The 14762-nt window shown below is 33.8% G+C and overlaps 1 protein-coding gene across 21 annotated transcripts in view; it reads right to left on the bottom strand.

Annotated features, from left to right (window-relative positions):
* The window catches only part of KMT2C (lysine methyltransferase 2C), a 447454-nt gene that overhangs the window by 35546 nt on the left and 397146 nt on the right, over positions 1-14762 (bottom strand). For all 21 annotated transcript variants that reach the window (XM_077150489.1, XM_077150472.1, XM_077150479.1 and 18 more), the window contains 6 exons: positions 12914-14727; positions 11739-11850; positions 9136-9214; positions 7547-7610; positions 5521-5753; positions 518-2248 (listed from right to left, as the gene is read on the bottom strand). In XM_077150489.1, coding sequence (XP_077006604.1) covers positions 518-2248; positions 5521-5753; positions 7547-7610; positions 9136-9214; positions 11739-11850; positions 12914-14727 — 4033 coding nt within the window. The remainder of the gene's footprint in view (positions 1-517; positions 2249-5520; positions 5754-7546; positions 7611-9135; positions 9215-11738; positions 11851-12913; positions 14728-14762) is intronic.

The following is a 14762-nucleotide window of genomic DNA, read 5'->3' on the forward strand; positions in this document are numbered from 1 at the left end:
AAAACTACAAAGCAGAATAAAAGATTACATTTGCTTAACATTCAGAATTAATAATTTGTAATACAATGGGCTCCCAGTATGGGTTATTTCAGAAAGTTCCCAAGGGTATTAACAGGTGTACATGAACTATTTTTTGTATTTCAAAGAGATTACTGGAAATTATACAATTATAATAAGAACACATAGACTAATCATTTACTTCCTTTGTTTTTGTTAAATCAACTTAGTGGAGGTATTACTCAGCTGATAATATGCTCTTGATTTTTTTTTTCAGGATGGTGGGGTACATAGTCCGGGAATTAAGCCCAGGTCTTGTGCATGGAAGGTGAGCATTATACCACTGAACTACCCATGCACCCTGTCCTTGATTTTTAACAGCAAAATTTAAAAAATCGTCCTTTAGTAAAAAGACTGTAAAATAGTATTAAAATTCATAGTTGTGGATATTTAATCTGTCATAACTATTATTTAAACAAGAAATAAAATTAAGTTGCAATTTTCATGATTCAAAACTTACCAATCCTTCAGCTGGGTTCTGTTTCCCACCTAGTTTGTTATCCTTTGTGCAGTCATCTTCTGAACAAAAACTGCTTTCAGATTTTTGACTTAAGAGGGAAGATGCCTTTTTATTTTTCAGTAAGTGTTTCAGAAGTTCATTTCCTGCATCTCCTTTGGCAGGTGGAATGCCAACAGGTGGGGGAGAACTCTGTGCTGAGGAGACAGGATGTGTTTCAGCTTTTTCTTCTACTTTACTACCAGAATGTTCCTCAAAATGAGGCTCATCTTGGCTGGGGCACTGCTCGGCCTCAGACTTTTCCAGTTTTACCTCTTCACTTTTTGGAGGGGTTTCCATGGATAGCTTCTCCATCTCTGAATTTGTAAAAGTCTCTTGAGTTGGAGTTCCCTGTGCAAAATCACTGTTGGGCAGTTTGTTTTCTACTTCGGTACACAGCTGGCCTACTGCGGTACACAGCTGGCCTGCTGCAGTGGGAGTTGAAGGGCCTCGTGGTTCCACTGACTCTTGTGCTGCTTGCTGAGGAAGCTCATTGAGTGTGTTTATCGTGGGAGTGGAGGTAGTTTCTGAGATACCTGGAGTTGGTGGAGCAGTTATATCTGAATGGGGAGTTGATGGTGCCTTGGTGGATTCTGTATCGTCATCTTTCTTCTTTTTTCTTGTTCTTTTCTTCTTCCCTTTTTCTTCTGGGATTATATCAGAATACAACTGAATAAGAGACTGGTTTGATCCCAGATAACTTTGTCCATGGGTTACGGCAGGGTCCTGGCCACTTGGTAGACCATTATTAGCTACTGGAGGTGCGGCTGGTAATGCAGGTGTAAAAGGAGGTCTCACCTGGGACTGCTGAAAACTGGTTCCAGAAAGACTGCCATGCACCTGTTTAACAGAATGGAAATTTGGGCTTCCACCAGGAATTGATGGTGCATCAGGTACAAATGAGAGAGGCCCTACTTGCCTTCGCTCACTGGTTTGCATGAAACTTTGGGTAGGGGGTGAATTCATCGGTCCTTGCATATTCTGCTGCTGTAAAACCTGCCCCATCTGCTGTTGGTGCTGTGGAGACTGCTGAAGGGGTCTGGACGGTTGCATAAAATCACAAGGTAGATTAGAACTATAGAATGGAATCTGGGACACAGATGTCCTACTATTCAATTCTGAGCCCATCACACCATGTTGCTCCATTTCTATCCTTTGCTGCAAAGCTCTTTGTCTATCTACTTCTTGCATGAGTTGGATTCGTTGTCTTTCCTGTTGTTCTCGTAAACGTTCCTTACGTTCCCGTTCTTGAAAACTTTCACTAAAGGGATTATTGTCATCAAATTCTACCCGTGGTGGTGGACCACTCTGTGGATTTGCATTTGACACTGTCCCTGGGGCTGGTGTGCAAGCTTTTATTGGCAGTTGGGCAACTGGGGGCTGAATCCTAGGAGAATTGAGGGAAAGGTGAGCAGGAGCACTGGTAGTTTGCCACCCAGGTAAACTGGGCATTCTAGCAGGGCTGGTATGGCCAGCAATGACTGCTGTGTGCTGCTGGTGCTGTAGTTGTTGTGGCACCATAGGGAAACTGGGCTGGCTCATAGTAGATGGGGTAACTCCTGAAACTAGGGTTGACTGAGGCTGGACACCAGGCAGCATAGTAGGTGGGGCCATTGCACATTGCTGCTGCTGTTGCTGCTGTTTAATCCTATAATCTTCAATTAGCTCTGCATGCTCTTTCTGCTGTTTACGAATCTGGAATAGCAAAATTTACCATTACTCCTTCTATACACTCTCAGTATTAAACTAAAATATTGGGTGATGATTATGATGGGGGTTGTATAGAGGCAGTTTCTCCTAAAGAGGAAAACATATTTCACTTAAGCAATGATAAAAATCATAAAAAAATTGGATTGATAAGCTTTAACCAAAGCTTATCATTTCTTATATTTTTAACAATAGGATTTTTCTAAAGGCATCTGTAAAACTCCTTTATACAATAAAATTCCAAAAATAGAATTTTCAGAAACATTTTTCTGAAGTGAAAAATATTAAGAATATTTTATTGAGAAAATCATATAGTATTTAAACTACACATTAAAAAGTGGGATAAAACAATAAACAAAGGCTATATAGGAAACAGTTAACTGTGATAACTTAAACTTATTATTAGTACATAAGATTAGAAAAACTGTGATTCAACCCCTTTATTTAAATATGCTAAGAGTTCATTTCTTAAGTATACAAAACTGTAACTCTTTGAATTAAATGGATAACATACTCAAATTACAATCTGTGAAATCAATTCAAGCTCTGAGGTCATATTTTAAGTTCTAGATAAGCATCTAATATAATGATTCACTTGTCTCAGTTAATTCATTAAAAAAAAATCTCTGAGTCCCCAATATATCCCTGATATAGACCAAAAATCAATAAAAAGTATAATCTATGTCCTTGAGTAATTCAGTGTCTTTTTAGGGAATTGGAACAGGAAAAGATCCAATATCATGCACAAAATCTTTCAATGCCATTCAATTTCAGAATAATTATACTGAACCCAACAGTTCTAACAGATTTCCAATAGTTTTTCTTGAGTTTTCCAGGGAGACTAGGATGTTCTCTGCAAGTAAGAGTGCTTGGACTCATTTGCACACCAATGTTTATAGCAGCATTATTTACAATTGCAAAGAGATGGAAACAGCCAAAATGTCCATCAACAGACGAGTGGCTAAACAAACTGGTATATACATACGATGGAATATTATGCAGCTCTAAGACAGAATAAACTTATGAAGCATGTAATAACATGGATGGACCTAGAGAACATTATGCTGAGTGAGACTATCCAAAAACTAAAGGACAAATACTGTATGGTCTCACTGATATGAACCGACATTAGTGAATAAATTTGGAATATGTCCTTGGTAACAGAGACCATCAGGAGATAGAAATAGGGTAAGATAATGGGTAACTGGAGCTGAAGGGATACAGACTGTGCAACAGGACTGGATACAAAAACTTAGAAATGGACAGCACAATACTACCTAATTGTAATGTAATTATGTTAAAACATTGAATGAAGCTGCATGTGAGGTATAGTTTTTTTATTTTTATTTTCTCTCTATTATCGTTTTCTTTTTCTGTTGTCTTGCTATTTCTTTTTCTAAATCGATACAAATGTACTAAGAAATGATGAATATGCAACTATGTGATGATATTAAGAATTACTGATTGAATATGTAGAATGGAATGATTTCTAAATGTTTTATTAGTTAATTTTTTTAATTAATAAATATATATATGGATAAAAAAACAAACAAAAAAAAACACAAACAAAAAAAAGAGTGCTTGGACTCTTCTTTGATAGTTGGATAACTTTTTAAAATTTCCTTGTCTTTCTTGACTAGTTTACTGGCTAGAACTGAAGCGTTACTATTTGATTGTTAAGCAGTAAGAACTTACATAAAGCACCTGGAATATTTAAGGTGGATACCCATACCTTTACCATGACATTTTTTAATAGGTTAAAAAAATGTTGTCAGTTGCTTATGCTATTGAGATTCCACTGGATTGCTGATAACTATATAGTAATAGATGTGCCCATGTGTCCCATTCATCCAAGCATTAATTTCTAAACAGAATTTGATCTATGGATAGGCAAATATTAGGCCCTCAACATAAAGATTTTATACAAATACACCAGAAGGTAATCCAAATGATAAAAATAGTTTAAAAGAAATATTTACTTTTAAAAGGACATTTATCTGCAATAAACATGGACCCAGAATGAAAATTTGAGGAGAAAAGAAATCTTTCTGGAATAGTCCAAGTTTTGAGTAATAGGAATGATATTACGATCACCTCATTGTTGGTAAATTATTGATGTAGCTGCGGCTCCGAGATAAGACAAGTGAGTCCAAATCCTAAATCCAGTGATTACCAATTATAAGCAAACCTAACAGCTGGACTCAACAATTACCTCACCTTTGTAAAATGGTGATAATCCTAACTTCTTCAGAAGGTTGAGGCTATAGAGAAGTTTAAATAATATAATGTATATGAAGGTGCTTATTCTTTTGTATTGCTAAGTAATAATCCACTGTAGAGATATACTATAGTTTGTTTAATCATTAACTGATGAAGGAAATTTTGGTTGTTTCCAGTTTTTGGAGACTGTAAATTGAGCAGCAATAAACAGGTACAGTTTTTTTGTGTGTGAACATAAGATTTCAATTCGCTTGTGTAAATACTTAGAAGTGGGTTGTGAACTCATTTTCAACACTATTAATTTAAAAAAATTTAAATGTTATTTCAATTACAGCATTTTGAAAAACATCTAGTTTATAAATGTAAGATGACAGCAAAATGGTTTCATTTTTCAGGAATGAGTCCTTTACATATATATATATATATATATATATATATATATATATATATATACCAATATATTTTAAATAAAATACCAACATTTTAAGACCAAAATATTGAGAATAAGAAAAAGAAAATAACATGCCAAGGGAAAGAACAATCAGAATGATTCAAAAGGTACATCTAAAATTCAACTCGAAATTCACCTTGTATTTTTCCAGGTGAAAAAATACCTCTTGAGCCTGATTCTTGTTTCTACCAAATCTAGGATCATCCCTTGAGCCCTGTCCTCTAAAAAGCCAAAGACTTTCAAATGATGTATAAACATGGTCTTTCCAGAATGATTTAGTGCAAAGGAAATAACTGAATCTCCTCAGCCAAAACTGAGTTGCTGAAGAGTATTAAAATAGTTCTTCTAAATAAGAATTATGAGACCTTATCTCCTTAGTGGCACTTACTAAGTAAATATATGCTATGTTACCATTATTCCAGGGAAAGAAATGTACGATCATTTCTTCAATAAATGAGAAGTCTCAGAGCTTTCACTCTTTGGCACGTCATTAAACACTAATCATTAATCCTGTGTTACTAAAGAACAGCAGAAAAAACTTTCTACTCATTAACAATTGTTGATGGTTTCTATTCTACAAACCTATTACCTGTTCTAGCTGTTTCTGAACCATGCTTTGCTGCTCAGTAACATGCTTGAGTTGTTCTGCATCCTCTTCTGGAAATTCACGCCCAGCTTTCTTAGCAGTACGCTGTTTAGCTGAAAGTGCCTTCTTAGATTTTCTGTGTGCGCCAATTTGTTCTTCAAGATATTTCTGCTGCATCTGAAGAAGCTGCTGGGTCTCCTGGAGCCATTCTTCATACTGCTTACGTTGTGAATCATCTGAGGAAAAGATTAAAAATTCATCTGTGTTAGCTTTCTAATAGGTTCAACATTATAAAAGTTACACAAACCCGTTTTTAAATGAAATACGGTTGCACCATGACTTTTTAATAGATAACTGAAAACACTACACTAAATCTTAGGCTATTATTTAACTATAAAATAGCAGATTTTAAGTAAATATTTAATTATGAAAGCCAGAAAATGCATATTCCTAGGATACAGTTTAACAATATTTACTCTGAAGCCAATCTTTGAAGACTTTTGTATTGGAAAATTGCTTTATTCAATGAACTACCAAATTCTCTAAACTATATATTAAGCTCTATCTTCATTTTATTAATTCAACTTAAACAGGTTTTGAAGAGACAATTGTCTCAACAAAAATTAAGATATCCTATCAAGGACCAGAGCATGGATTAGGTAATCATTACCCATGCTGATTTTCCTTAATTTATACGATTTCTCTATTTTTAACAGTGAAGAAAGGTCATAAACTGAGAGGGAGAAAACCCAGAATGTTTTAGAAAGGACCATGTCTAACTCTGCCTTATTTAGAAGAAATCCATAAGTTTAAAATTTTGGTAATTTTGATCAATTTTACAGTTTATAGTTCTATAAATAAGGCAATGGAGGGATTAATTAACCAAGTAAAATCTTTTCTTTTATGACTGCCATTAGTATCTCCCCAAACAGTTATATTTCTTCATCTTATACCAAAACTCTTTCTTTATTCTGGGCACTTTATTGCACTACACTGATGTTGAGTCAAAAAAAAAAACAAAAACTGTCATCTTATGGTAGTGAAACTCTGAATATACTTTTTTTGACTCCCTACAAGACAGAGAAATGAATGAATACAATTCTAAGAAGGACATTAGTTGAAAAATAACATCAATGATAACAATATTGTCATACATTAAGAATCCAACCAAAAGCCAGAAAAAGCCAGTTGGTTAAAGCAGTTTACTTGTTTTAATGCAAATATGTATACAAATTATAATCACAATTTATACAGGGGGAATTTCAAAAGGTCAGACTTTGGGTTTGTTCCTAAACCCAAAAGTTCTAGTAAAGGCATGAACTTGAAATCTAGTCTACTAAATTTGAAGGGCATTTTTCAAAACAGGCTTTTTCACAAGATTTCAGAAGTTCTGCTTCTGGTAGAATGAGACCTACCGCAAGGAAAGCCTTTCTGGTTTCTGGAACCAGGAGAGCAGAGGTGCGCAAAATGAAAAATAATGGTGAAAAAAAAGTTAGCTAAACAGTCTGAAGATTTCAGAAAGGTTCAGTTTGGGGAGAACTTTAAATACTATCCTGAACCACCTTGGGACCCCTGAAGGTAACCAGAAAGGATTCAATGGTGTGCTGCATACTTGATCTTCACATCATGCTACTAACCCAACTTATTTCAAAGCATACTCCCTTTGTCTTTCCCATTTAGTGTCCTTGTCACTCCAGGCAAACACCCTAAAGGGTGTTCTACAGGTTGTAAAGTGCCCGATCTATATACAAAAACAACAGCAACAAGAATATTGAAGAATGGGGAAGATGATTTTTCTATATTAAAGGACTCATCTCTAACTGTAATTTTTCATGCACAGAGAAAAAAAAACAATGAGAATACATGCCTTAAAGAAAAACGGCCTAATAACATACTGATGCTTCATAAAAGTGAGGGCACCGAAGCTCAAAATAACACATCTAAACTAACTCCAAGTTTTAGAAGAACACAAAGATAATGCAAACAAGCAATCCCCAAAAAACATATAACTTATTAGATTTATACTTACTGACAAAGCCTGGACCAAAATTTGGAGGATTAGGCCTAGAAAGCTGATGTGTTATACTGCCATCCTAAAATAAGTAAAATTTACAAATAGGTTTATTCCACATTTCAGTTAAAAGGGAAAAATAACTAAAAAAGAAAATAAGAAAAGGAAGGAAAAGAAATGGAAGAAAAATCTTTAAGGCTTTGATTTTCACAAAAAAATAGAACGAATTTAGGAGTGATAAGCTAATTTCTGAAAATTTATTTCTATCTCTGAACTATATGTTTTGGATTTCAATTAAAAACCAAGTGTTTTAGTTAAGGGGTTATTCATCAGAAATATAATTTCAGGGCAAATCAAATTTAATACTAAAAAGAGATCCTTATAACACCTCACTGTCTGATGAATTATGTCTGGTTTCTTCTACAGCTAGAATCACTTTAAATACGGGTTCCAGATCTTACAAATTAAATTCTACTCCACAGCACAAAATAACTAAAAACAAGAACCAAAATCTTGAGCATGCACAAATAATAAAAGAAAATAACACCAATTAAAAATACTAGTTTTTCTTAATCAAATGTCTTATTTCTCCCAGGGTGACGTAATAAAATTAACTGAAAAAATAAAACAACAACAACAAAAAACAGTGACCCAGCTGTTACAAGTTTTATTAAACATGAGCTTTATAAAAGATAATAATAAATGAGAGTAGTAAGAATGTACCACGTGCAATCTTTACAATACTGCAAAGTAGGTGGTATAACATTTGACAGATCAGAAAGCAAGTCAAAGAACTAGCCCAAAGTCACACAGTAAATTTATAGTGGAATGGGGATTTTTAAATTTTTTTAAACTCAGCTACAAAGCCTAGGCTTTTCCATTGTATCAAAGGCGTCTCCTCTTTCAATAACAAATTGAATGTAACCATCAGCATAGTAAATTTAAACCATAACTAAGAGGACAAAAAGAAAATTTCCCAAAGGACAAATAACAGATAAAGCATTCTCTTTTCTAGGCAGATACTTAAAAGAAAAAAAAAGGACTGATGAAAATAATTCTATAAAATGTAGAGTTCTGCTTCCACAGACATTGCTTGAAATTAAGAACACAGTTTACTTAAATATTAACATTTAAAGCTGATAATTGTAAATGGTGAATATTCAAAAAGCTAAATTATTCCAAGGAATAAACAGAACAGAAAGATGACCTAAAGCTAAGAAGAACAATAATAATCATTATTCTCTATTTTAACAGTTTGCACTTTAAACTTAGTGAATTAATTCTAAAACAAAGAACACGAAAATGTCTTTCTGCAGTTTAAAAAACAAAAATAAAAACCCTAAGCATTTAGTTTCCTTCCAAATAATTTTCTACCCTTAAGTATACAGGTCCTTTTCAGAAATTAGTCCTTTTTAAACCTTTGTTTTTCCTTAAAAAAAAAACAGGAACAAACAAACATGCTTCTGCTAATCAATAATATAATTCGGCGGTGCTCTAAGCTTACTACCACTTTTTTAAAAAGTGATCTCATTTAAAGAATGGGTTTGGTGAAACACAGCGGAAAAGAAGCATTCTAGAGTGACTAAGTCAATCACAAGTAGCATTACCTGAGTAATTGCCTGTGGTATGAGATTCTGGCCTTCACTATTTTGTGTTCCAGCAACCGACTGACCCATAAAGGGAAACCTGTGAAAAGGAAGTGCTAAGTATCAAAGGGCACATATTTAGAATCGAAATTATTTTAAGTGCTTAACAATTTTCCATTCCATGGAAGAAGAGAACAATGGCATCTTCTTCAGCAAAAATATTTTAGTGAAGTCTACTTCTTGTGTACCAAGCACATTCAATCCTTACTGCAACACTATGATGTATATACTCTTAGTATCTTCACTTATTTATGATGAAAGGAAGAATTTGACAGATTAAGTAACTTTTCCTATAATGGAAAATGAAGTTGGGACAAGAAGCCAATTAATATTACTCTAGAGGCTCTATGACTCACTTAGCTTAAAATAAAATTTATTCAACTATTTAGGTAAAGAATTCAATGCAGACTTAGTTTTATTACATAAATTCTAAGAAAATTATTTGTTTCAATCTTTATTAAAAAATAATTGGAAAAAAATAATTAGTAGTTTAGCTATTTTGTATTCTAAAAGAAACGTTTCAATTAAGAATTTTCTTACATATTTCTACAATGTTAAAGTAAACAGAATAATTAGTGAATAAGAAAAACTTTACAAGGTTAAAAAACATTTGGTAAAATGCTGCTTATTCTAATTAAAGCTATAAAAGCATCACAGAAATATCACTATTAATATGAAAACATTTCCATTTGAGTTACTGAATGTGTCAACGTACCAAGATATACAACACAATTAACAAAATATATTCAAGAACTGTACATTAGTTTTTCAATATTATCAGAGCTTAGAATACATGCTTTATAATTTTTGATTCAGTTTTTAAATTTATCTATCAACTCCTCAACTCTACCCCTGGTCTGCAATGATCCCTTAGTCTAAATATCACTCACTATCTTATCACCTGCAGTCAACATATCATAAAACCTTGGAGAATTTTTGAGGCACTCAGTAGAAGAGTAAACAATATACCTCATACATGATATGTGGCATGTATTTAATTGGTAGAGATATGATACTGAAAGAGCAGGGGTTCTATAAAGAGGTTCCTATTTTAAACTGTTAAATTTTATTTAGCATTTCTTTCATTTCTGACTATACGGAATCAACTACAATATTATCACCAATACTTGTGACTTTGTCACCAATAGAAAAAAATTATTTTCACATTAAAAGTTGTTGCAGATACCTAAATAGGTCGTTAGATTCATTGTTACTTTGATATTTGATATTATGGTATTCAGCCTACTGCTAAATTTTAGTTAATGCATTAAAAAGAAAATATAACATAATTTTTAATCATACTTTAATAACTATATTTCAAATACAACTGACTTCCTTGGTAATGCTATATTTTTTGTTTTATATATATAAAAATTCTGCGAAGCAATTCATAGGCATCCCTGGAATGCCAAAAGGGTCCATGACATTTAATGGTTAAGAAACTTATGACAGAGTGATGATGTCTAAAATAATAGGTATCAATAGAAATCATTATCTTTAATTTCTACAATGCTTCTTATTTATTTAAAAAGGATCTCAACAAGAGAAAAGAACTATTTAAGGATCCCAGAATTCTTTGAAGTATCATGTTATCTTAAATTCATCCAGATTTTTAGATTCAATGCCATAAGAATCCACACTACTTTTTATTAAAAATTTCTCATCAAGATATTAGGTGAAACTGATGCTCTATGTTTGACCCTATTATCAGAGGTTCTCAACCATCACTAAACATAAGAATCACTCACTCACTGAAAATACAGGTGATCTGTGGGAAAGCAAAGAAACCTGTACTTTTAACAAACCATTTACATAATACAGAGCAATCGTACCCTGCAATAAAAATTTGAAAAACATTGGCCTTTGTTATTTAATGCTACATATGGGGCATAAATACAGAAATTAAGATAGTTGAATAACTTTCATAATCCCTCATGTTAATTTTCTTTTTCTACTAAAAGTAAAAACACACTTAATTTCCAAATGTCTTCTTATGTACTCCTTACTTTTTTTTATTTCCTGATTCAAATTCAGTTTGGGGGTATTACATTATTTTAGAGCTGACTTCACATTTCACTTAACCACCCAGTACCTTTACTGGAATATCTAACCACCCAGTACCTTTACTGGAATATCTATACTTTTTTTATTTAAGCCTAAAAATCCTCAGGCCTAAAAAATCTATCTTCTTTTCTTAATGCAAAACAGCTTAACTTCTATTTTCGTATTTATCTTTAGATCTTCATCTGTTCCATGGATCACTTAGTTAACAGATCAATTCTAAACATATTTAAAAGAGCGCATACTTAAGTTCTTTGGATTTGCTGGCCAAATCATTCTTTCAAACTTTTACTAATTCTGTTATGTTTACCATAAGAAAAGTATCTTCTTATATTTGTAAAGCATTTTATATCCGAACATATCCAGTTGATAACACAACCAATTTAAATATTTATTGTTAATTCCAAGAATACAGTTTTTTTGAGTATATAATGCTATAAGAACTAGGAATAATTTCATGCACTTCTTAATCCACAGTAAAAATGAGAAACATCTTCACCTACCTGTTCATAACCATTGGTGGCATGCCCATATTGTTTTGTGCCATTACTTTATTTATGCCCTTAAGGGCCACCATTTTGGCTTTCATTATAGGATCTGTAATTGCGTCAAAATCTAAAGAAGAAATATATTTTAAAGTTACTTACTTCATTGTACTCGGTTCGAGGTATACTAAGAGGTAATGTCACTATCAGAAACATTATATCAACTCATAAGTCTTATTTCTTATTATTTAAGAATCACTATAAATTTCTATGTTAGATAAAGAATTATGATAGTAGGAACCTTAATCACAATAACTGGAATATGTTTTAATAATTCTTTAGCCATGTGAACAAATAAGAAATCTACCAAATTTAAGGGAGAGTATGTCAGTAAACTAAAGTAAAACAATTCCTTTTCATCCAATTTTTTGTAATGTTAATGGGAATTGCTTTAGTAATAGGACATTATACCTGAGAATCTGTGATTATTTCTAATACTAGGAAATTCCACTCAGTTATCATTCTTTAAACAAAAAATTTCTTGAGGGAATAGCCTCTCAAAATGGAAAGGTGGAGAAAGACCTAAAGAAGATCTCCTTATATATAAATGATAAATAAGTGAAAAAGAAATGGATCAATTTGATGAAACTGGTACTGTAAATAGGACAGAAGGTCAATTTTATTGTTTATGCTCTTTGATTGGGTTTCTTATTCTTAGTGATGTTGAGGGATTTTGAATCAATTTTTTAAATGAGTAAGCCATCAACACTAAGTTTTAGGACTTTATCTTACTCTCCCCTCAAAAGCTAAGAGCTTATTATATGGAAAAGGGGAGTAAAAAGCTTTAAATAGTTTCTAATAAAAATTTCTTTACAATCATCTTATGATTCTGTAAATGAGGTCAGAAAGTTAAGAACTAAAAAAAAGCCCCTGTTGTACTAAAGAATACCCTTAATAATAGAATTCAGTAAGTTCTACAACTCAGAGTTTTGAATCTCTTGATTTAACTGGGTGGCATTTATAAATCTTAAACTATAAATGACCTCACTTTAAAGCTAAAGAATGAATAAAAATATAAATCTCAGTTAGTGCTCTATTTCAAATGTCATTTGTACTACTGAAATCTTATAAGCATACTGAATGTCAGCCTAATATTCACATTCATTACTATTGAGACGCAAATAAATTCCTACCAATATTAGGGAAGAAGGGTTCTGACCGCTGACGAATCATGGCTTGCATCTGTCTTTGTTGTTGCTGTTCCTGCCTTTCTTGATCCAAAAGATCCTGTAGAAGTAGAGGCTGTTCTTCTAGGAGAAGAGGCCTTTCTCTATTTTGCTGTGCTAATGTCTGAGGAATCATTAGCTGTTGGGGTCCAGACATGCCACTGGTACTAGACTGACTTGTAAGAGGCACAGCTTGAGTTGTAGGTTTTCCTGTTCCAAAACCGTGATTTGTTGGCTGACCCTGAATGAATCCTGGATTTATCTGCATACCCTGAGAAAAAGTATGGTTTACTCTAGAGACTACTGTTACATTAGAGTTCATGGTATTATCCAAAACATGACTAGGTGGTGTCATTAATGTAGGAGGCAAATTGGACACATGATTGGAAGGTGAGGTTGGCAAAGTTGGTGGTGGAGACTCCAATGGCCTAATGTCTGAGTTATCTGATTTTTCATTAGCTAGTAAACTTGAGAGAACTGGAGTTGGTCCAGTTATGCCACAAGAGTTTATATTATCTTGTGCAGGCAGTTGAGAGGATGCTTGATCAACACTTGTGCTGGAGCCAGCCGTCTCCCGGTTAGCTCTTTTCTCAAGAGGAGCTGGATCACAAGGTTGCAAAGATGGCTTTTCTCCATCATTTAAGTCTGTGTTAGCAGAAGGCTGTGAGGTAGGAGTGTCAACATTAACTTTATCCTCACTTTTCTCAATTTCGTATTTGCTTTCCTCTTTAGAATTTGGAGATAGCACTTCTGTTTTAATCTCACTAGTAAGAGCAGATTTTTTCTGTGGAGAATGTTTATCAGAAGGAGCCACAGTTTTGTCTTGTTCTTTTTTTTTTGGATCAACAGATATGCACTGGTTATCTAACTTATCATCAATTGGGACACTAAGGTCTAGTTCTTCATTAAACATGCTTTTCTTATCTTCTAGGTCAAGTTCTGGATCTGTGTATGCAATTATATCAAATTCTCCTGATCTCAAGAGGTCATCCAGGTTGGGATCATTTGTCTCCAGATTAGCTAAAGTATCCAAATCATCTCCCTTGCCATCCTCTGTATCTAAATTTAAATTTTCAAGATCTTCATCATCCAAATCTTTAACTTCAACCCCATCAAGGTCTTTAACATCTAATTCTTTAACAGATGGGTCATCAGAATCAAGTTTTTCTTCTAGTCCATCAGAAGATTGATTGGTTATCTGTAAATTAGAGGTTGTTTCAGCTGGCGTAGAAGTTGACAAAGAGGTCGCTGAAAATTCACCACCTAAAGGGTGACTCAGAGACCTCATGACCATAGGAGAGGAATGGACAGGATGAACTTGTTCTTGCTGAGATGGTGGCACTTGTTCCAAATTTGGATGAGCAAGTGGCTGATTAGGTAGACCTTGGGGATGTCGTCTGATGGTGTCTGTGTGTCTAGGGCCTGGAAAATCTGGCCGGGGAATGAAACTTCCATGTCTTGGATGAGAAGGTGCCTCTATAAGATTACCAGGAGGAGCACTAAAGGGCAGGCGTGGCCTTCCATCTGGGGCCCTATGTCTCAGTTCAATAAATGCTTGGCCCAGTATGTTATGCTGCTGAACTGGCAAACTCTGTGGTGGAAAATGCTGAGGAAGTCCAACTGCATTACTCATTTGTGAGTTATTTAAAGGCCTAGGCACATCTACAGATATTGATCTTCTAAGTTGTGGAGGAACTCCAGATCCTTGTATTTGTTGAGGGGGTACAAGGAAGCGTTCCTGACTTGACAGGGTACCATGATTGCCTCCTGGAAATCCAAATCTTAAAACAAACAAACAAAAATTCAAATGGTTAAC

The sequence above is a fragment of the Tamandua tetradactyla genome, chromosome 1 (assembly GCF_023851605.1).
Source record: "Tamandua tetradactyla isolate mTamTet1 chromosome 1, mTamTet1.pri, whole genome shotgun sequence".
Classification (NCBI taxonomy): Eukaryota; Metazoa; Chordata; class Mammalia; order Pilosa; family Myrmecophagidae; genus Tamandua; species Tamandua tetradactyla.